We start from the raw sequence: 25177 nt of genomic DNA on the forward strand, positions 1-25177 counted from the left end.
ACCGAGCTGCCATGGCAGTGATCCTAGAGGAGTAACCTAAGATTGTGATTCATTCTTGTCTTCTCATAAATTTTCTACAGAAGATTTATTCAATACTCTTAAATTGAATCTTTTAAAATGGGTTCTAATGTAGTATGTGGGTTGTCCATCTGTTATCTTGCATTCTTGTTATATCTTTGACTCTCCTTTTGGGGCCATGTTCCTTTTTGTTGAGGTCTCATCACTTTTCACATATAAGCTACTTCAATTTAATCCTTGGTAACTTGTTGAAAAAAGTTATAAGAAAATTAGGGAAAGTTTAGCAATAGACATAAGTTAACTGGATGGCTGACAGGCAAGTCCTGGAGTGTTCTAAGCATGGAATGGTGGAAGGAAAGAGATCTTTTTTCTGAGAGACTCTCAGGTTTTCTTAGCTGCTGGAGGTGAAGAGTCCAGAATAATAACTGTCTCCTGTAAAACCATCAACCCTGGGAAAGATCAAGTTGAGCAGTGAATCTGGTTTGGTTGGTGGACATATCAAACCAGTTCAGTTCCTTGACTTCACCCCCTTTGTGGATTTACTTGCTGCGACTCCTGGTGGCTGTGACCATCGCTGGAACAGAAGTGGACCCCTGCAGTGAGATTTACATTCACTCCTAACCTTACAGGCTGGACCTGTCAGCCTGAATTTAGAGCTATTATAGTTTTGTCCCACCTCCTAGACCTTGAACTTACCCATTAGATAAGTAGTTTTAGTTTGTCCATTCCCTCTATGCCTAACCCTTAAGCTCTTAATAAACAGTTTTACTATACTTCCTGTGCCTTCTTCCAAACTCAAGAAAGAACCCACAGAAAGATAGCCTACAACCCTTGTCTTTCCCCAGCTTGAGTAGTGACCAGTAACTCCCAACTGTCATTCACCAACCAATGTGTTTTTACTCAACTCACACATCCCTTGTGTAGGTTCTGTTATCCTGTGTATCCTGTCACTTGTGGGTGTGTGGGTGTGTTATCCTTGTGTTATACTGTAAAGGCAGTTACCTATTTCAGTGTGGCACCCCAGATGGGATAAGGTATATATAAGGTATCAAATAATAACAAACAACTCCAATACCTTTGCCAAGAAAACCCCAAATGGGGTCATAAAGAGTAGGACACAATTGAAAAATGGCTGAACCATCACAACAAAACAATAACAAAAGAGGATTGGGTGAGGACTCTCACCAGGGATTCAGACAGTAATGTGAATTCTTCTATTTGAGGATTGTATAAAATCCCCCAACAACTTTATTTCTTAATCTGTTTGAAAAAATAATTTTAAAGTATTTTTATATTGTGAATGGTTGCTTAGGAAATTTTACAGTATCAGTCAGTATCATAGCACTTGCAAAAAGAAGCATGTCTATAGGGAATCCTTCTTGCATTTGGACTCTGTTGGAAATCTTCCATGATAGTGGCAAACAATATTGGTGATTATTAAGTCTCTCTGATTTATACCTTGCTTTAATATACATAATCAGAGGATCACTGAATAGTTAGCTATGTTGTTGCATCTATAAAAGAATCTCTTAGGGTCTTAACATAGGTGTGATAGAAACCTCATTAGATAACAGTCTTTAAAGGCACATTTGGTTCTACCAAATCAAAAGCTTTTTTAAAAACATTTATTAATAATTATTTTTTAGAAAAGTTAACATGGTTACATAATTCATGCTCTTACTTTCCCCTTCACCCCCTGAGCTCCCCGTCCCACCCATGGCTGATGCGTATTTCCACTGGTTTTAACATGTGCCATTGATCAAGACCTATTTCCAAATTGTTGATAGTTGCATTGGTGTGGTAGTTCAAAAGCATTTTAAATTAGCAAAAAAACACAATGGGGTAACTAGGTGGCTCAAGAATAGAGAGCCAGGCCTAGAGAGAGGAGGTCCTGGGTTCAAATCTGACCTCAGATACTTCCTAACTTAAATTAGGCAAGCCCCTTGACCCCCATTGCCTAGCTCTTACCACTCTTCTGCCTTGGAGCCAATACAAAGTATTGATTCTAAGACGGAAGGTAAGGGTTAAAAAAAAAGAGTTTAAAAAATAAATGCACCAAAAAAACCCAACCCAAACATAATAAGATTCTATGTTCTGTTCTCTGTACCTTTCAGATAATTAATTGTTTTGACTATAAAGATGTGATTTGTTGCAGAATACTATTTGTGATAGTGTACCTATTTCCACCTCATACTTTCATCAAAGATCTTTTTTTTTTTTTTTAACCACTACCTTCTGTTTTAGAATCAGTACTAAGTATCAGCTCCAAGGCAGAAGAGCAGTAAGAGGTAGGCAACAGGGGTTAAATGACTTGCCAAGGGTCATATAACTAAGAAGTGTAATTTTGGCCAAATGTGAATCTAGGACCTCCCATCTCTAGGCCTGGCTCTACTGAGCTGCCTAGCTGCCCCCAAAGATATTCTTGTTACAAGTATAGATCATTCTCATAAAGAATAACATGGATTAGTAGGTAATAATGTCCCTTCAATCATGTTTTTAAAAACTAGTAATACTGTTTGCTATTTCACCCCCCCAACCTGCCCCCAATTGTGTGGTTAATTTCCATGTTTCAGATATCTTGAAAATCAATCTGTCAGTACACTCCAGCATGGCTCTCCTCCACATATATACCTGTCCTGGTCCAGCTTCTCTCACCATCTTCATTTTCTTCAGTGTCATTTCTATTTTCTTGTGTAGCAGAGAACTAAGTTGTTATGGGTCAAAACAGAAGGCTCCATTTCCATTGAGGAAAGCACAGAAATGGTAACACACCTCGAGTCAAGGTGATCCAAACTCATATCTGGCCTCAGACATTTACTAGATATATGACCACAGTGAATCACTTAACTTCTGTCTACCTCAGTTTCTTCATCCATAAAATAGAAATAATGACAGCACCTACTTCCCAGAGTTGTTGTGAAGATAAAATGGGATAATTATAAGAGGCTTTGTGAACCTTAAAGTACTATATAAATAAAAGCTAGCTATCTGCTTCTTATTCTTTTGACAGCTTCATCTTGACATATTGATATGCTCTTGATGCCTTTGTTATGAGCTAGCTTACCTGGGTCTGGTCAGATCTTCTGCTTATCATAGGTGATAGTGCTTATGATTTTCCACTGTTCTTTTTCAAAAGATTTTGCAAATGAATTTATATTATGAATTAGTATTGTCCTTGGTGGCATGTCTCTCCAGGTGCCAGAGATAAAAGTATCTTGTTACCTAAAACATTTCCTAAGCTCTTTTGGTCTCGATGTTGCAGTGACTGCATTACATAAGTCAAACTTTCATAGGAAATAGTAACAGTCCATTTTGATGGGTATCCCTTGCTTCCTGTTTTCTGCTCTCAAAAGAATGTTTGGATAGGTTCATATTGGAATTGTTCATTTGCATGTCACCTTGTCTTTCTTATCTTATCTTCTAACACAGAGCTGACTTTGACCTTAGCTCTAACAAACTGATGATCTGTATCACACATGAATAGGTTAGTTAGCAACAGCCCCCACACCAGCCACCACTCATTTTCTGTCTGTTAAAGTCAGTTCCATTTTTCTTGATGTTATGTTAGACTTTCCGCATTTCCCACCTTCTAACTCTTTTTTTGAATATAGCATTAGTGATATGTTATGTTATGGATAGTATGTAAGCCTTTGGTCTCTTTTGTTTCTTGTTCCAAAGCTATAGTTTTTGACATATTTTTTGCTTTTCTCAACTCTATCCATCTTTTCAATGAAGTTACTATATCCATCTTTTCAATGAAGTTTTCAATGAAGGAATATTAAAATTCCTGCTAATTTAATTTAGGTCACACTTAGTTCACAAACCTTCTCTATGTACTCATCTTTTGCAATAGCTCTTGAACCATAAACTCCAATTATTTTCATAATGATCTTTTTTATTATGTCTATTATGTGGCATGAACAAGAATGAAACTAACTGGACCAACTCTTTTCATTGGTCTCTCTGAGGCAAACCTGTGAGTCTGCTTTCCAGTGAATTACAATTTCCTTATATTGTCTGATTTCATGTATAACCAAGAATGCCAATAGTGATATGATTTATTTCCTCCAGTTAACTAATTAGTATTTAGATAAAGATTTCCTATTTAGAGCACCCACAGTTACTGTAGTCTCTAAAGACAGTCAAAGAACTGTCTGATTCTTAACATCCTCTGCCTTAGGACTTCCACTCTGTCACAGTTACTGGAAGGACTGAAGAGGACCATGACCCCCCTCAGTATTTTTGCTTTGTTTAATGCCTTGTTATGTCCACAGAACTCATCATCTCATGGCAATAGGCCTCTCTGTATCTGACTACATTGGGCTTCAGAAAGTAAACACAGTGTGCTACTAGGGCTGTATTCAAAGTCTTTCCAGCATGGTAGAAACTGCTGGAGTTTGTGTGCCTCTGGCATAGTCTTCCAGAACCCAGAGTCTCCCCCATATCTTGATGAGGCATCCACAGAGAACTTTTTATGGAGGTAACACATTAACCCAAACTTGCAAACTATCTCAACTATAAAATTATGGAAACAGTCGCCCTAGACTCAACTGGTTCAAAAAATATTCATTTGTAGAGATTGTGTTAATCCAAGTAAATCTGTTCAGCAGGGACACACCTTCAAAGTGAAGTCAAGATAGCATCCATCACAGTCTCCTATCCAATGGGCCTGCATTCCTTTTATTCCATACCACTCAGGAAGGTCAGCCAAAGCTTCACACATTGCCTATAAAATTGGAAAAGAGATTGGAGACACTCTGAGTTTATAACATTTAGACACTCATGTAAATATTCATGTATTGGTCAAAACAAATGAAGTGTGGGAACTGAATGGAAACCATGGAGCAGCATTCTTCCCTAGTCATGTACTCTAAGCCAGAAGAACAGAGTGTGGTTTGGACACCATTACAATAGGGATAGTTAATTGAGAGTCAACTTCTTAAAAATTGAGTTGATTGACTTCACAATTGTAAAATTGCCAAATTTTTATGACATAGAGAAAATCAGCTAAGAAAAGATGATAATTAGCTCTGGTGGGTGCAGTTGGTGCAGTATTTCCCAGAGCCAGGAAACTAAATATGGGAAGGTTAAGTTTATTTATTTTAAAAAATTGACTCAGGCTTGAATTTTCAGTTTAAATTTATTTTTCCCTGTGTATCTTAATATATCAATTTTATTTTCTTAGATAACTGTGGGAAGCCAATAAGAGAATAGATAAAAATCTGAGACTCCTCTTTTGACCCCTTTTGTGATCCTTGTGATTTCTTGTTGAAAAGTATTGTGGCCTTATTGAAAAGCTTTAAGTTCCTAGCAAACCTGAATTTAAAGGGTTCACACTGTTCCCCTTTGACCAGGAATGCAGCTGCCTGATATAGCCAAGGCCAAAACCTTAGCGGGGGCAATTCGACCCTGGGAGGAATACTCCCCAACTTGGCTTTCTGATAAGAATCCAGTCAAAATTCAGCCTTGACCTTGGTCTGTTCTGAAGCCAATGAGACTTTTTGTGTTTTGATATGACATAATTTGTAACTTCTGCTCATCTGCAAAGTTTCGGGGGTGGGGGGGTTCTTTTGTGTGAAATGAGTCTTGAAATATATATAATAAACTCCATGCTCCTGGAGACAGAGCTGGAAGCATGAGGTAAAAGACAATTCCCTTGTCCTGTCCTTATTTCCTTATCAACTAAGCTGTCCTTATCAGATTATCAGAGATAATAAAGAGATCTCTACAGATAACTGTTACAATCTTCAGATATAATTTACAAGGCAGCTAGGCAGCTCATTGAATAGAGAGCCAGAAGATGTGAGTTCAACTCTGGCCTCAGACACTTCCTAGTTTGTGATCTGGGGCAAGTCACTTAATCTTTGATTGCCTGACAAAAGGATCCACTGGATCCACTGAAGAAGGAAATGGTAAACCACTCCAGTATCCTTGTCAAGAAAATCTCATGAATTGCTATGGTCCATGGGGTCATAAAGAGTCAAACAGGTACATATATAGTGGTAGTCAAGAATATATAATGGAGGGGGCAGCTGGGTATCTCAGTGGATTGAGAGCTAGGCCCAGAGATGGGAGGTCCTAGGTTCAAATCCGGCCTCAGACACTTCCCAGCAAGTCACTTGACCCCCATTGCCTACCCTTACCACTCTTCCACCTATAAGTCAATACACAGAAGTTAAGGGTTTAAAAAAAAAAGAATATATAATGGATTGAAAGTAGAAATTGTATGTAGAAAGACTAAAGAAGGAAGCCATTTCAACAGCAGAGGCAAGGAGAATTGGAATTTGGTGGTGGCAGTGGGCCTGGAAAGAAAGAAAGAAATTTAAAGGCTAGACTGCATGGCAGAATCAATAAGAGTTAGCAACTGAATGGATAAAGGTGGAAAGAGAAGGAATCCAAGATGACAGATTTCTAATCTGGGTAGCTAGGAAAATGGTGTTTGTCTTTTGGTTTGGAAAGGGAGAAAGAAAAGGAGGAAGAAGGAAAAATTAAGATGTTATATTCATTTTTGGACACATGACATTTGAGGTATCTTTAGTACATCTAGGAAGTTGCCCTCCATGCAGCTAGATGGAAAAGTAGCTGGAATGAAAGCTTACCAAAAAACCAAGAGCTATTATCAGCACTTGTAAAGAGAAAATAAGGATCTGTTTGCATCATGAAGAAGGAAAGAGAAAATAGAAGTTAATACAAAAGTAAATGATGATTTGTCCATATCATATGATACTAATTCAATAAAACAAATATTCACTAAGTTCCTGGGCAAGTAATCCTCCCTACCTCTGAAGGGAATGAGAATCCCTGACCCCCTTTAAATGAGATCCTAAATGTTAGAATTACCAGTACAGTCGTCCTTTGCTATATCGTGATTCACTTATTGTGACTTCACTGTATTTTTTTTTTTAAATCTAATTTTGTACTGTGGAGCATTTGCTATATTGTGGGATTTTGTGGATATATACTGTACTATACGCAATGGAAATGTAGTATGCCACTACCGCTTGTACAAGTTTGCCAACGTGAGATTATACATGCACACTATTGTCTGATGGAATGAAAGGTGACCAACGACAGCACTGTGTTCTGTATCCTGGGTGCAGATTGGTCTGTTTTCTTTCCTGCACTGTGCCCACATGTTCAGAAAGAGCATATGAAGTGTTTATAAGTGTGGGAAAGGTTAATAAATGTGTGGAAAAGGTTTATAGGAGAGTGGGAGGGGTTTATAATGCCATAAAAAATATAAATAATAAAATAAATGTAAGGCCACTACTTTGTGAATTTTCACCTATCGTGGGGGTCTCTGGGACATAACTCCCGCAATAGATGAGGGATCTCTGTACTTAGCCAAAGGAAGTGTCCAATCTGAGATAATGATTGACTAGTGACTAACAGGATTATAGTAACTATATTTTATAAGGTTATTAAATAAACTGAATATAATGTATTTAGCTGTTTTCTCTGAAACCTCATATGAGCTGTTGTTTCTGTAACACTGTTTCTGTAACACTGTATATGTAAATAAATTCCCTTCTCAGTGGAAGATCTAGAGGTTGTACCCTCTGAGCAGAAGGCTTGATTATATGAGACACACAGAGATATCTGGGGCAGAAAGATATGTTGGGTAGAAAGATACCTCATGGATACAATAATCTCTTGTTTTCAACTGTCCTAGGACTGGTTGCCTATTGGCAACTGGCTGCCTATAGGGTGGGATCTTGTATGACATAATATTGCAGTATAAAAAAGGGAGAAAACTCCTACTGTCTTTAACAGGAAGGAAGTCTAAGGACCCAGCTTTCCTGAGAGGCACCAGTCTCTCTCAATAAACCTGTTATTGGCTTGGAGTCTGCCTCTTTGTTTCCTTTCAGATTGGCTGAAAAATATTTGTCACACATCTCTAGAATTCAGTTTCTTCATCAGGAAAGTGTGAAGTTGGAGTCGAAGATATTTAAAGTCCCTTCCAGCTCAAAAATTCTATAAGAGGCAGCATGGCGAAGTGGATAAAGGTGGGCCTTAGTATGAGAAGGAGCTGGGTTTAATTCCTGACTCAAGATACACTAGCTGTGTAACCATGGGCACAAGTCACTTAAGTTTTCCTGGTGTCATAGACAACTCTTTAAGTATATCAATTATAAACAAGTTGCTAGTCTCCATCAGTGGAATTTCCAGGATAAGAGTTCTCTACAGAAAGGGAATCACAAATCCAGGCCAAAAAGAAGAAAAAAAAATCTATTCTAGGATTTCATATATTATAGCTGAAGAAGGCTAATTGCTCAAACCTTTTGTTAAATAAGACTCAAATAAGACTATTATTGAACAATGCCATGCTTACCACATGCTTAAATTAAAGAACCCAGACAGCTTTTTTAGAGTTATTTTCAACAAAATGATCAGAGGGTCTTCTTATATGTAAATCAATGTCATTGAAAATACCAAAGACATTTATGAGCAAATATAAATGAATGTGTCTTATCAGAAGCCTTTTTTGTGTCTTAAAGTTTACCAGGTCATCAGGCAGCTAATGAGGAATGCAGAAAAAGGGTGTGATGTTTTTTTGAAGTGAAATTGCTTAACAGAGATTATTTTATAATGCTGATGGAACTGAGGGGGTAGAGATACTAATTAAGTTCTACCTTGGATTTAAGTGTAAGAGAAGCCAGTTCCACAAGTGCCTAGTTCTAGAATATCTTTGTAGAGTTCATCTCACAAAAAAAAATATTTAGCACCTGAAAATTTTAACCAGAAAGGCAGAATGATATAATGAACAGAAACTGGATAATTTAACAAACATCAACAAGAATGAACATTTTGATAAAGAAAGATCCAAAAAGAGGACTACATAGGAAACTGTGAACTATAGTTAACTAGTTTATTCTTGAATGCATATTAAATAAAATAGAAGAGTAACAGATTTGTCTCTTTCTGTATTTCCTTCTGTTCTCTTTTGTGTATTTTTTAAAAAGTCTCACTAACATTCGTTTTCATTACTCTCAATGCCAACCTTCCCCCAGCCCACACTTATCTTGCGGGGCAATGGGTAGAGAATTATTGGAGTTTCAAGAGAATTCCAAGTCTAATCTGATTATCCTATTTTTACAGATGGAGATAGAGGCCCAATGAGGTAAAGTCAATCAGTGACTAAAGGTGCCCCAATTCCTGGTCAATGAAATCTTTAAATAACCCTTTTCTTTCAGTTACATCCTGGATGATATTCATTCAGGAAGGGATTTCTCACTTACATATAAAAGAACCAGAGATTCTGGGCTCTCTTAGGCAGCAGATGTACACTGTTCTCACCTCTCTCTCCCTTTTGAGGATTCCATTGTAATCAGTACAATGGAGACTAAAAGACATCAGTTTCAGGTCAAAACTTAGCTTGAATATGGCCCTCTGGGATCCCATAAAACAAAATCCTCTCAATAATTTAGGTAACTTAAGTCCCTTGAAAAGTACTCCATCTTCCCAGAATGGAGGAAAGAGCCATGATCCTGAGTCCTAGTGACTCCCTAGCTGTCACCTGTAAAATGGGGATGGTGACACCTACATTCCTCCTGGGAGGGTTGTTGGGAATAAAGTAATTTAAAACACTAAGACGGCAAGTGTAGGGGAGAGCAAGATGGCTATGGAGTAAAGACTGCCTAAGGTCACCTCCTAAGAACACTACTGTAGAGGAGGTATCCTCGCCTGAGAATTCCCATACCAATAAAATTGCAGGCCCATTTATCCCTGGGAAGTTCCATGAATGTGATATTAAGATTATTGATGTAGTTTTAATTATCTGAGAAAGACCTGTGTAATTTCAAATTCTGCATGGCAGTCAGCTATGTAATGTTAAAGTTTCAGAGGACAGCCCCTTCTGAAAATAAAAGGACTGGCATGAGAAGGAAGTATGCCACCTCTAAGGTCCCTGCTAGCTTTAAATTTAGGGTCTTAGAAGTCTTGGAAGCACTGAGACATGCAGGAAGGTTTGGGGACAGAAAGTGGAACTGGAGAAGGAGCATCTCATCTCTATCTTTTACTACTCTGGTAACCCTGGACAAGTGATCATCTCTTGTTTAATTGGGTCAGAGTCCAAGGTCCCTTTTCAGGGCTAAACCTCATAGACCTAAGATTTGGTGTTTCTGATGTCCAAAAAGAGGCTGGGGGGCTTTGAAGGAAACTGTAGACCACCAAACCAACTACATGGGCAGAAGGTCAAGTAAGAGAAGTAAAGACAAGTCAGAGGCAGCAGCCTTACTAGATTTCTGAGACTTGAGTAACATACTTTTCAAAGGGTAAAAACTTTATATTATAATTACTTAAAAAAAACCCAAAACCTTAACTTCCATCCTAGAAATGATACTATGTATTGGTTCGAAGGCAGAAAAATGGTAAGGATGAGGCAATGGGGCTTAGGATCACACAGCAGGGAAGTGTTCAAGGCCATATTTGAACCCAGGACCTATCATCTCTAGGCCTCGGTCTCAATCCACTGACCCACCTAGCTGCCCTCCCCCCCCCCCCCCGATTATTACTTTAAAAACCTTTATCTTTTGTCTTAGTATCAGTTCTCAGACAGAAGAGTGGCAAAGGCTAGGCAATCAGACTTACTCAGGATCACACAGCTGGGAAGTGTCTGAAGCCAGATTTGAACCCAGGACCTCCTGTCTCCAGGCCTGACTTTCTATCCACTGTGCTACCTACCTGCCCCAAGGGTCAACAACTTTAGTGAGAAGGTCGTCTCTCTGTGATAAGGAATAGAATTCATCACCCTAGCTTATTTTCCATGGGACACACAGCTGTAGGAATAGGGTTATAGGGGATAAGAGTAAGTGCAAGGGAAGTAGAAATTGTCTCCAAAAGCTATTGAGAAGGGACTCAAAATAGGCTGAAACCCCCCCATCCTCCTCCCTCCCCACTCCCAGCCTAGGGTTGGCTTTTGAGGTAAAAACATAAAAGCCCCAAATGATAGAATCTTTAGAGTACCTTAGCCAAGTTGTTAGAACACAGCAGGGAAAAGCCAGATCACCTTCAAGATGTTCTTCAGTGCACAGGAACCTCTAAACTTCTCCTAAAACTGGTTAGGTCCAGCTAGCAAACAAGAGCTGCTGCTTCCCTTCCAGCTTAGGAATAGGAAGTGACAGTTTTTTCTCACTCACTCACCCTTCTTCTCTAGCCCCCTGCATTCCAGAATCCTTTCCAAGGTCCGGGTCTAAGTTTGCCTCAGTCTTTTTGGAGACAATTTCCACTTCCCTTGCACTTACTCTTATCCCCTATAATCCTATTCCTACACAGCAAGAGCAACATTTACTAAGGACGGCCAGGATCAAAGGCTCATAGATCTAGAATTGGAAGGGATTTTAGAAGCCACCCTTCTTTTATGGACGAAGAAACTATTGATTTATTCAAGGCCACCCAGATAGTGTCAGGGGTAGGACTGGAATTCTGGTCTTCCATAGTCCAAATAAGAGTATGCTCTACTAAGCTATGTTGTACACAATAAAATTTGTGTCTAATGAAATAACATAGAGCTAGAAGACTTGCAAAAATGATTTTTGGATATGTAATTTTCATTCTCAAACTTTTTTAAATACAAAAGATTGTAGGGAAAAACTACGATGGAAATAGCATTCCATCTTTGTTTAATATTTTTTTTATAAATCCTTATTTTTTGTCTTAATAACAGCTCTGAGAAAGAAGGGCAAGGACTAGGCAAAGAAGATTAGGCAACTTTCCTAAGGTCACCCATCTAGGAAGTGTCTGAGTGCAGATTCAAACCCAAATCTCCAAATTTCCGGCTTGGTACTACAACCACTGAGCCACCCAGCTGCTCCTGCCTGATAATTTTTGACACATTTACCTTAAAAACATTATTACTGTTCCAGAAAATTAATCAAACCAAAACCTAGCCTTGGGCAGATAGCAGGTAGTCCTGTGGAGATGATTTAGGACCTGCTCTTTACAAACAAGCCAATCATAGTCCTTCATTAGCTTCTAATTCATTAGATCACTTAAATATGAAACATGCAGATATTTTATTAATGTGCTTATTTTTCTACTGGCTGTAGTCTCCAAACAGGCTGTCTTATTTCCTGTCAACAGGAAATACACATGGGAAAGTGTGGAGGATATTGTAATTATAAATGATTAACATTAAAGATTCACTCAGAGATGCCAGGCTTTATTTAGAACACAGTTACTTTATTGCACTCACCATTTTAATTTAGGAAGAAGGAAAGAATGTGGGCAAGTGCTGGAAAAGGGAAAAAGAGATAATAAAAGTTTCATTAATAGGGACTATAGTGACTCGATCTACTTCTCTTATCAATTTACTCCCCACTTTGCAAGTGACTCTTCCAAACTTTTTCAATCCTCCTCAAGTCTCCCACGGCTTCCTCTCTCTCTACTCTCTCAGCTGAGAACCTTGTCTCAGATTTTACAGAAAAAAATGGGGCTACTTGTCGTGAGGCCCCTCTGCTCCCCTCCTCCTCAGTCCCTCTCATTGCAATGTTGTCTCCTCTATGCCCTTCTTCACTCCTGTTGCACCTGATGAGGTGGCCCCAATCCTTAACAAAGCTAATCCCTCAACCTGCTAAAGCGATCTCATTCCTTCCTGCCTCCCTCTGTCATGCCCACTAGTTCATTTCTTTCCAATCTCTCTCTGTCTACCAGCTCCTTTCCTCCTGCCTACAAACACACCTGGATCTCCTTATCTTCGAAAGCCCTCACTGAATCCTGCCTTCCTCACTATCATTCTATATTTCTTCTGTCCCTTGTAGCTACACTCACACACACTGTCTACAATAGGTCCTTTGACTTTTGTCTCCCCTCACTCCCTTCTTGGCCTTTTACAATCTGGCTTCCATCCCTATTGTGTCTCCAAAATTGCCCTCTCCAAAGATTAATGATCTCAAACTGACCAAATCCAATGGCTTTTCCTCTGTCCTCATTCTCGACCTTTCTGCTGCCTCTGACACCGTGGATTGTTTTATCTTCCTTGAAACTCTTCTCTTGGTTTTCAGGAACCCTCTCTCCTGGTTTTGTTCCTACCTATCTGATTGAAAAGTCTCTCTTGTTGACTCTCCTCCAGATTACTCCCTCTAACCCTAGATGGCCCTCAGGCTTCTGTTCCTTTTTTATTAATCTGGACAGTTCATATTTTTGCAAATATTCATCTATTTCACTTAGATTGTCAGATTTATTGGCATATAACTGGGCAAAATAACACCCAAAAATTGCTTTAATTTTTTTCTTTGTTGGCTGTTATTTTACCTCTTTCATACTAGATACTGATATTTGGTTTTCTTTTTTAAATCAAATTAATCAAAGGTTTATCTGTTTTATTTATTTCTTCACAAAACCAGCTCCTTCTTTTATTTATTATCAATGGTCATCTTACTTTCAATTTTATTTACTTCTTTAATATAAAAGATTTCCAATTTGGTGTTTAATTAGGGATATTTAATTTGTTCTTCCAATTGTTTTTAGTTGCATGCTCAATTCATTGATCTGCTCTTTCTCTATTTCATTAAAATAAGCATTTAAAGATATACATTTCCCCTTGAGTACAGCTTTGGATTCATGCCATGCATTTTGGTATGTTTTCTTGTCGTTCTCTTTAATGAAATTGTCGATTGTTTCTGTAATTTATTCTTTGACCCATTCATTCTTTAGGATAAGATTATTTCATTTCCAATTAATTTCTAGTCTTTCTTTCTGCTGCCTTTTGTTGAATATAATTTTTTTTTGCATTATGATCTGAAAAGAATGCATTTAATATTTCTGCTTTTCTCATTTGGCTATGAGATTTTGTGCCCTATTATATGGGCACATTTTTTCGTGAAGGTGCCACATATTGCTGAGAAAAACATATTTTCCTTTATGTTCTTCTTTAGTTTTCTCCAGAGGTCTATCATATTTAACTTTTCTAAAGTTTTATTTATCACTTTAACTTCTTTCTTATTTATTTTTTGATTGGATTTATTTCCTTCTGAGAGGATAATATTGCGGTCCCCCACCAGTAAAGTTTTACTATTTTCTCCTGCAACTCTTAAAATTTCTCCGTTAGGGATTTGGAGGCTATGTCATTTGGTGCGTATATGTTTAATATTGAAATTATTTTACTATGATGCCTTTTATCAAGATGTAATTTCCTTCCTTATCTCTTCAGATTAGATTGGTTTTCACTTTTGCTTTGTCTGAGATTATAATTGCCACCCCTGCTTTTTTTCCTTTGGCTGAGACATGATAGACTCTGCTTCAGCCCCTTACTTTTACTTTATGTATATCTCCATGTGATTTTCATTCATTTTGTTAAATATCCACCAATTACATTTTCGTCTTGCATGGCACTGGGGGTTTTGCAGGAGGAGAGTTGAATATCTCTGGGGATAAGGACAGAGAGCCAAGTTCCACTTCTACCTTTGGCATCTGTTAGATAATTCGGCATCTCTTAGAAATTAAGTGACCTGCCCAGATTCACTTAATTTCTAAGAGTACCTGTCAACTTTCATAGCTAGCTAGCTTTGTAAATCTTCCAGATTTATTTCTAACATTTTGGTAATATAACACTGTACATTAGGATGACTAGAAATAGACCATAAGTAGAGGTATTCATCACCATGCTTGTGTTTCTTCAACTGTTGGGATCTGTCACTTGAATTAGATGTATTATTGAATTAGATGTTCATTTCACTGTCAGTTTTGTTTATCAAGTCTTTTATCTATAATTATTCTCAGTTTTATTCAATTATCTATAATGGCTATTGGGTACTACTAAAAAAACATTTATAGTTTTTAAAGGAAAATAACCAGCATACATAGGTTAATAAGCAGCTCACTGTGGATCATATATTATTGGGCACACTTGTTCAGTTCTCAACAGTCCCTTTGAGCCTCTACTTTGGCTCGAAACCAGGCCTTATACCTAATACAGTTTGAAAATAGAACAAGTGTTTGGTTTGTGGCACTATGTAGCCTACGTCTTTTTTCTTCATGATCTCCTTTGGCCTTTGGAGACTGCAGAATAGTAAAAGAAATGACTGTCATGACTAGAAAAGGAAAAAGCAAATAACTCTTCTTTATGGGAACCTGAGGCCTCATCTTAATTTTATATCCTAGCCATGAAGATTCTCTTAAAATGATATATTTTAGAAAGAAAAAAAAACATTGGTACACACTAAAAAATAATCTAGATTATAGGCCATAGTCAGGTTTTAGATAAGCCAAATTAGAGCAACAACGTAGCCTATACCTAAGTATGCCATTTAATATTTACAAAAGGTTTTATACTTGAAAAAGAAATTAAAATCCTTTAAAAATTTTTCAACACAACTCTGAAAAAATGGCTATGTTATTATAGATTTATAATATCTAAATGAATAATTTTTTCAAGGAAGATCACAGAAATCATACATTAATAAATCTTAATGTACCTGAGGACTTAAGCACATAAAGCAGAAATATATTTAGGCCATGTAGGCAGCTAGAGGTGCAGTAGGTAGAGTGGTAGGCCTAGAGTCAAATCTAGTTTTTGTCACTTCCTAGCTGTATGAGGCTAGGCAAATCACTTCACCCGTCTGTCTTGGTCCCCTTCTCTGTAAAATGGGAGTAACAATAGCACTTTCCTCTCAGAGCTGTGAAGATCCAATAAGACACAAACCATAATACACTATATGCTAGCTAGTATTACTACATATTTTAAAAGGCTATTTAGGAGGTCAAATTAATGCAAAAGTGACCAAGAAAGAGAAACATTGAAACTAAAATCAAAGGATAAAAGGAGGATTAAATGTAATAGGTCTAATCCACCTCACTGTTCCAAAAGCAGAACGAATGTGTCAGAGATAAAATCCTATTTTCCTAAGAGAGGAAAATGAGAAGTATAAATGAGAGCAAAATTTCAGGGCAAAATTAAACTCTAAAACACAGCTTTGAAGAAAGTTAGAAGAGCCAGAATAGAATAAGTAATCTGGCTGACATTTATATATCCTTTACATACATCATTAACTCATTTGACTCATACAACATATTTATGAGGTGGCCAGTGCAGAGAACAGAGGCTCAGAGGTGAATCTCTCTGTGGTCACACAATGGGGAGGGCAACAGCAAGGTCAAATTTGGATCCCAGCATTGTCTGACTTCGAAACCTTTAAAAATCATTCTTTTACATTTAAAAATCTTAGGAATGTAAACATCTTTTAAAAATGCATTTAATATGCTTAATACTAAAAGGAGAACTGAGATAGTGTTTCCAGGAAATGCTGGCCATCAGAAATAGTATGAACATCCATCAGTGAGGAAAGGATCTTTTAAAAAGGTCAACTGAAATGGATACTTGTTTTAGGATTAACAACTAACCTTCTGAATTAACATATCCTCTGATAAACAATTTTTTAAAAATTGTTTTGTGGAAAAAAGAAGAAAGCTAGGGCAACAAAAGTATCATGTCCTTAATTAGAAACAGCTTAATAGAATCACTTAAAGATGCATTCTATCTCGTCATCCTATGAACAGAAAAGCTTAATTGTTAAAAAGACAACATGACATTTAACCATTGAGATGACATACCTAGAACAGAGGTTCTTTCCTAATAGGTTCTTAGAGAAAGAAAAGCCTGCCTTCCTGCCACATTCTACCCATTGCCTACTTTGTTTTTTTGGGGAGAAAGAGAGAGAGACACACACACACACACACACACACACACACACACACACACACACACACACACACATTCCTCANCACACACACACACACACACACACACACACACACACACACACACACACGCACATTCCTCAGTCCTCAGTTCCAGGGTAGTGGTGGTCATTTACCAGCCTAGCTTGAGGAGAGAATGATCACTAGAGAGCACAGTGGTCTGCTAATGACGTCTGACTTGCCAACAGGGTACAGATTGGTGGTAATGGTTCTAATGGCAAGAATAAGCAAAAAAATCATCGTTGACAAGTGAACATCACAAAAAGCCAATAAAATGTTTTCCTGTAAATGATCCTAACACATTTTTACTACTGTTTTTCATTCTAAAGAGTTACAAAATAGTGACAACTCTCTTTAATAAACAATGGAAAGGAGATTCTCTTAGAAGTAAACTCAATGACTTTAATGAAAATCAGCAAATAAAGCATCAAAAACAAACTAAAGGGGGCAGCTGGGTAGCTCAGTGGATTGAGAGCCAGGCCTAGAGACGGGAGGTCCTAGGTTCAAATCTGGCCTCAGACACTTCCCAGCCGTGTGACCCTGGGCAAGTCACTTGACCCCCATTGCCTACCCTTACCACTCTTCTGCCTTGGAGCCAATACACAGTATTGACTCCCAGACAGAAGGTGAGGGTTAAAAAAAAAAAAAAAAACTAAAGTAACATCCTACTTTGGCAAAAATACTAGGAAGCTTGGCTGAGATATAGTTTATCACTTCACTATAGTTTATTAGACACTCTGCCTCATTTATTTATTTATTTATATTGTTTTATGTATGTGTGTGTGTATATATATATACATATATATATATATGTTACCTACTCTTTGTTTAAGAAACGTAAATTAAATCTTGGTTTCTAGCTCATATAGGTATTACCTCTTCATGAAGGGAACAAATTTGTTCCACTAATAGTAATTATATTTGAATGACCTTATGGTGATGCAATCATATTGTGAAATCACAATAAAATACTCTCCTATCTGTAAAATAAATATTGATCAAGTACTAACATATTTTCCCTCAACCTCTCTAAACCTAAACACATACAAACTTTCCAAGCTTGACAAGCACAGACCCATTTTGATAAGTATTAAGAGCAGAGCACAGCTTGATGAAACCATTTAATTGCTGTCTTTGTTTTTAACTTGGAAAACATGCCTATCTACAAAAAAAAAAAAAAGCTGAGGGCTAATTAAATACCTGAAAAAAGATTTTAAATGGTGCTAAGTATTATTCCCTTTTAATATGCAATACTATAGTTGGGCAATGTCCTGGCTAAAAACTTGGGTTTTAATTTGAAAAAACATAGATGACAGTACAAGACCAGGAACTGAAGGGTTAACTAATTTTCAAGGAACAATTTTTTTTTTCCCAATTTGGAAAGATCACATGCAGAGATTCTAAGCCTTGAAAGGACTTGTGACAAGCCCCTATATCAACACTCGTGTCCTTGGTAGTCCAATTAGGCCCTCTGTTTCTAATAAATTCAAAGTGCAATGTCTTAAACTCAAAAGACAATAAATGTTGAAATGAATTGAATGGTGAGTTAACTTTATACAGGTAACAATTTACTATTTAAAATTTTTATCTGCCTTCACTTTTTTTTTTTCAGAATTCTCTTAACTTATATTAGCTGTAGCACTCCTTGAGCAAGAAAGTTATCTAAACTATATTCAACCAATGTAGGATGGGGAATGAAAAGCAGAGTGGGAAATCATCATTCTAAATATCAAAAAGGCATTTTATTCTGCAAAAAGTACAAAAAACAAGGAAAGAAGCCTAGCCATACCAGATATTTTGAACTATATTGGCTACAAAAATTGTAGTGGATCAATGGAAGTCAACACACAGCAGTTAATGACCATAGTAAACTAGTAGCTGATAAACCCAGAGATCCAAGGTACTGGGTAAAGAACTCACTATCTGACAAAAACTGCTAGGAAAATTGTAAAACAATATGTCAGAAACTACGCATAGATGAACATCTCACACCATACCCCATGATAAAATTAAAATGCACACTTAATCTAGAAGTAAAAGATGATACCATAAACAAATTTGGAGAACACAGAAAACTTTAACTGTCAGACTTTTGGATAAGGAAACAATTTATGACCAAACAAGACATACCAAAAATGAGAGGAATAATTCTGATTACATTAAATTTAAAAGTTTTGTATAAACAAAACAATATAACCAAGATTAGAAGGGAAACAATTTGAGAAAAAAATTTTTATAATAATTATCTCTGACAAAGGCCTTATTTTTTAAATATACAGAACTGAGGCAAATTTGTAAGAATAAATGCATTCCTCAATTGATAAATAGTCAAAGAATATGAATAGGCAGCTTTCAGATGAAGAAATTAAAATTATTGGTAGCTGTATGAAAAAAATGCTTCAAATAACTAATGAGTAAAGAAATGCAAATTAATATAACTCTGAGATACCACTTCACACCTATCCAGAGTAGCTAATATGGTTAAAAAGGAAAATGTAAGTGTTGGAGAGGATATGGTAAAATTGGGACACTAATACACACTTGGTGGAGATGTGAACTGATACAAACATCCTGAGGGGCAATACAGAACCACGCCCAAAAGGCCATAAAACAATTCATACCCTTTGAATCAGCAACACCACTACTGAGTTTGTATCCTAAGGAGATAGGAAAAGAGTAAAAAGGATCTACTTGTACAAAAATATTTTTAGCAGCAATTTTTGTAGTGTCAAGGAATTGGAAACTAAAGAGGTGTCCATCAAGTGGGGAATAGCTGAACAAATTGAGGTATATGATTGTAATGGAATAATATTGCACCATAAGAAATAACAAACAGAATTGAGTTAAGAAAAACCTGGAAAGAACTGATGCAAAGTGAAATATATAGAAACAGGAAAAGTAACAGAAATATTACACAATGGTCAATTGTAAAGGATTGAACTATTATTAGCAAAACAAGAATCCAAGATAACCCCAAGGGATTCATGATAAAAAATACCATCCAACACCAAAGAAGGAACTATTGGAATCTGACTGCAGATCAAAGCATGCCATCTTTCTTTCACTTTATTTCCTTCATGAGGTTTTTATTATATTGTGATGTCTCTTTTGTCACAACATGAAGAATAGGGAAATATGAAATATGAAAGAAAGCATTGGTATCACCTATAATAGACTACTGTTGGAGGGAAGGAAGAAAATCTGAATTGCAAAATGCTAGGAAACAATTATCAAAATGATTTCTACATGTAATTGATAATTTTTAAAGCTTACAAAAGTATAAAAACTCATTAATGATGCTTCTTTAAAGCATATCTATGTACATAGTAACAGGAACAATATATGATGACCAACTATGAATGACTTGTTATCAGCAACGCAAGAATCCAAGACAACTTCTAAGAGACTCATGATGAGAAAGGGTATCCACCATGTAAAAATAAAATAATAGGTGAGCCCACAAATAAAGGACAAAGAATTTGAAAATAAAGGTTCAAACCTTTATAAAGGTTCAAAACAAATAAAGGACAAAGAATTTGAAAATAAAGGTTCAAACCTTTATAGAGGTTCAAAACAAAGGTTTCTTGATACTTTTGATAGATAATATCAAAAGTATCTTCAGTAGTAAGTGAAGTGAAGCTCAAAGATGAACTTCCCTTCAGGGCCAGGAGCAAGGAATGCTAAAGAGACTCTTGTTTATGAAAAATAAACTATTTATTTAAATATATATAAAAGAAAAAGGATTTCTAATTCTAAGGCATTCTAACTCCACCCAAATAAACTCCCAGGTCCCACAAGGAACCGCTTCTCCTGTGGTTCACAGGCTACGCTAATCCTCCCTGATCTAACTAAACAAATGTATACTATTCTAAATAAACCTAACCACTCTAACTCTTAACTTCCCCTTTAAGTTACAAAGATAACCAGGGCTCGCTGGTTGAGTCTCTACAAGAATCAAGTTAGGACTCTGAGCCTTAACAGACTCCGAGTCCAAACCAAAGACCAGGTTTTGTTTTCAGAGTTTAACTAATCTATAGACAGTAACAGATAAATGAAGTCTTTCCCAAGTTGGAAAAGAAAACACTCCCCTCCTTCAGGTCTTTCCCTCAGACCGAGATAGAGAGAGGCAAAGATGTCACCTTCTCCAGCCCTGAGAGAGAAGCTGTGTGTGGCTCCGCCACCTGCCAGAAGCCCCTCCTGGAAGGCCACACCCAGAGCGTGTCACTGTCACAGAATAACGATTATAACTGCCAACAGCTCAAATTAACACTCTCTCTCGGCTCTATTCTTCCTCCAGTAGCTTCTCTGCTTCTTATCTCTAAAGTCATAAAACGATACTTATTTTCTAATATTATCCTTCTACCCACCATATAAAGGAACTGATGGGAGTCTGAATGCAGGCTCAAGTATATCATTCTTTGTTTTATTTCCTTCGTGAACTTTTCTCTATTATAAGAGATGCTTCTTTTACAACATGATGAAGTGGACATGTGCAATGCCTGGTTACACAAGTACAACCTATATCATATAACTGCTGTCTTGGGACTGCTGGGAAGGAGGGGGAAGAACATGGATTGCTAAGTGTCAGAAAGTGATTACTAAAATTGTATTTATGTGAAATCTGGGAAAAAAATATAAAAAAAGAAGATGCCTATCTAGCCCCTGCTCAAGGAAACATGACTTCTACCTTCCTTTACTTATGGATTGCCCACAAGGAAACCAGATGCCACTGAGCTCGGCACAATCAATATGATGACATAATACAGATAGACAAAGTCTTCTCTTTCTTTGAGGAGCTTACAAGTCTTTTCAGAAAAGATCAGACCGGCCAGTCAATGAGAGCCAATTCTTTTCCATCATTGCCCTTCACCTTTTCTGCCATTTCTTCCTCCAGACTTACTATATTTGCACTCATTTCTCAGAAACACTTGAGAAGTATGACCTCCGGTTGCTATGAAACCGGCCTTCAATAGCAGATAAGAGGTTTGTGATGTAGCAGAAAGAACACTGACTCAGGATCCCTGAGCTGCGATTCCTGTCTCCCCCTCAGCTAACGAGCTGGGTGATGGTGAACAAGTCACTGAACCTTTCTGGGTCTGGAGGAGGAGAGAGGGCTGTGGCTCTAACACTCCTGATTCTACTTTATTTGGAACACACGGCAGGAGAGGGGCCCTAGAGATGAAGATTGTTCAAGCTCAGAATCCCATAATCCTCTGACCGTCTGCTCCCTTTAGTCCTTCGTAGGGCTAAAACTCAATGATTTTTTATAAGGTAACAAATGATTCAAAGGGGACACAAGTCCCCTACAGACACAAATAGGGGGGCCGGTGACATTACACAAAGTGTTAAATGTTTGTTCAAGGAAATACTGAAGGTAAAAACAAAATTTAAGACAACTAGGTGGCATAGTCGAGAAAGTGTTAGAATTGGGAGTCAGGAGGATAGAAGTGTGAATCCCATTTCCTTAACTTTTCTTGGCTTCTATTTCCTCATCTGTAAAACAGGGATAAGAACCCCCCATCTCACATGTATAAAGTGCTTTGCAAACCGTATAGTGTTATATAAGTTGAGCTGCTATAATGATGATGATGATGATGATGATGATGGATTTGAGAAGGCTATGTTTGTTGCCCAGATGTGAAAATCTAAAATGCCACGCTATTTAGGAATTTTTTTAATCAAAGTATGACAAGTGATATCCCAGGTAATTTATTAATTTCCCTCAATTTATGCTTTGAAATCTTTGTTCCACCTGCTTTCAAAGAAATATAAAAGAAAAAACTTCATTGTTTATGAAATATAGTTTTTGTTGGGGATAGGAGTGGGAAGATATGAATTTATATATTCTTTTACTTCAAAAAGATTTTCATATCTCATTTCTTCATTCTCACAATATTAATATTTCTATGGACTAGATACAGGGATTTACTACTATTTCACAGGCTGGGATATTCATGTGCAGAAAATATAGTCTCAGAGAGGAAGCTGGGTGGCACAGTGGATTGAGAGCCAGGCTTAGAGACAGGAGCTCTTAGGTTCAAATCTGACTTCAGATACCTCCAAGCTGTGTGACCCATGAAAAGTCACTTAACCCCTATTGCCTAGCCCTTACTGTTCTTCTGCCTAGGAACTAATACATAGTATTGATTCTAAGGTAGAAGGTAAGGATTTTAAAGAAAGAAAAGAAAATCACAGGTAGTCTCCTGACTTCCCAGATCCCAGAAATTAGGTAGAGAGCCCATTCGTTCTCCCTCCCCTCAGGGTACAGCTGTGCTCTTGCTATTCAGACCCCAAGGACACGTGGCGGAGGAGTCCTGCCCAAGTTAGTGTCTTCTGCCTATATTCCTCCTGACAAAGAAAGTTCTACGAATCAGCAAGTGTTCCTGAAGTGACTACTTTGTTATAAGCATTGAGCTAGGCACTGGGGATAGAAACAGAATGAATGGAATAAGTCCTTCTCAAGGAACTTACAGTCTAATGTGGGAGACAAGTATATATATACAACTCTATACAGAATAAATATAAAGAAAGACAAGGGAGTTGAATATAAGTGAGTTAGGGGGATTATAGAGAGTACTTAATAAATGTTTATTGACTGATTTGAAAGACATAAGGACAGGAGAAAGAATATATAAGAAACTTCAGTATTTAATAACTAATGAGTGATGTGCACACAATGTTGATAGTCAAATCTGTATGGGGGGGCAGGATGAGATCATCTCTGAGGTCTCTTCCAGCTTTAAGTCTAAACCTATGAACTGAAAAATTACTCTAAAGTTACAGAAAAATGTGGGTGAAAAAGTACTGTATTTTCAGGGGAAGAGAGAGGCAGAGTCCAAGAATTTCTGGGAGAAAACAATAAGTCCTCTCTTTGCCTTGTTAAACCTGAGCTATCTAGAAGCCTGAGGGCATTGCAGAAAACATAAGGAAATCTGAGGCTAGAGTAGCTCTGTCCCTCATTCACTTGGCAACCTTTTAAAATCTGTAAAATGGGGTTAATACTGCCTTTCCTAGACTGACCTCATAGGGATGTAGCAAGGATTAAAAAGAGATAATGGCTAGTGAGCTTTTGGGCTGTCAGGGAAATAAAGTACTGGCATTGTCTAAAAAACAAGCATTATCATAGTTCAATCCCAAGCAAAGATAATCCAGGATTTAAACGATTTACTTTGATGCCCTACAGAAAAGCTGACAGCTCATTAGAGAGTTTCTTAGCGGCTGTTCTCTGCCTGAAATCTAATTTATGAGCACACCCACATACCAACTTTACTTACTGGGTTCCTGAGCTCACCAGTGTGGGGTCTCCTTCCCCTGAAACAGATCTAAACTCCTTCCCACTTCCTTCACTTGTGCAACTGTCGTCTTTCTGCAGACTACAAAAGAGGAGGAGAAGGGAATATTCTTTCAGTATCTTGGGGTTACCAACATAGAGTGTGGCTGGTCTGTCCATTTGCAATTTCTCACAGTTGCTGCAGGATCAGCCACCATCCTTTTTGATCAGACAAGTCCTGGAACATGTCACTTCTTTTGTGGAAGAGGGGCTGCAGCCCACTCAGAGAACCCACAGGAGACACTTTCCAGCCTGCTGTACTTGTGGGAGGACGGCAAGATTCTTCCCCTATTTGAAAATCTCATTTACCATATCCTCATGGCATGCTTCTGGAGTGGCAGTCTTCACATTCCTTTCTAATTGCTCATCTTTTCAACACTAGTAGAATGTTACATATCTTGACTCAACTGCTTTTATTTATCCTTTCTTTTTCATTCTTTGTTTACAAAGGTGGCTCTTTGACTAGGCCCATGGGGAAGGTGGGAAATATAAAGGTGAAAGATAATAAATTTTTTTAAGCAATAGATTTGGCATGAAGAAAGAACTGGGTTCAAATCCTGGTCCTGTGATACTTATAAGTTGTGTGACACTAGGCAAATTGTTAACCTCTGAGGTCCAGTTTCCTCTTTTATAAAGTATGAACAATACTGTTTGTGATTCTTATATCCCACAGGTTTGTTTACCCTGGATTTTTTCTCAGTACCTGCAGCTTTCTTCCCATGGAACATTCCTCTGTAATACTGGTCTCCTCCCATTGGTGACTTCCTTTTGGGGGGCCTCCATTTTGGGTAATGGGTTCCAGTTGGCCAAACTTCATTGTCCCACAATTGTGCTTCTGATTCTCTGTGCTCCTCCTAATCCACATTCTCCCAAAGGAGTACCTTCTCTTTCAGCTCCCTTTTATGTGTTGTCTTCCCCGATTAGAATGTAGGCTCCTTGAGGACAGTAACTGTCTTTCCCCGGAGCTCAGTTCAGTGACTGACACATAAATGTTTGTTGCCTGCCTTTTTATGAAGAGAGTTTTTCAGTCTCTAAAGTGGAAGTTAAAATCATTCACAACTCATTTTTTTTAACATTTATTAATATTCATTTTTAACATGGTTACATGATTCATGCTCCTCCTTTCCCCTTCAA

General features: G+C 37.5%; 1 protein-coding gene across 1 annotated transcript in view; it reads right to left on the reverse strand.

Moving 5' to 3' along the window:
* LARS2 (leucyl-tRNA synthetase 2, mitochondrial) overlaps positions 1-25177 on the reverse strand; it is a 204955-nt gene that overhangs the window by 74652 nt on the left and 105126 nt on the right. The window contains exon 6 of the mRNA XM_044678902.1: positions 4637-4744. Within this exon, the coding sequence (XP_044534837.1) occupies positions 4637-4744 (108 nt within the window). The remainder of the gene's footprint in view (positions 1-4636; positions 4745-25177) is intronic.

Source organism: Gracilinanus agilis, chromosome 5, assembly GCF_016433145.1.
Source record: "Gracilinanus agilis isolate LMUSP501 chromosome 5, AgileGrace, whole genome shotgun sequence".
Classification (NCBI taxonomy): Eukaryota; Metazoa; Chordata; class Mammalia; order Didelphimorphia; family Didelphidae; genus Gracilinanus; species Gracilinanus agilis.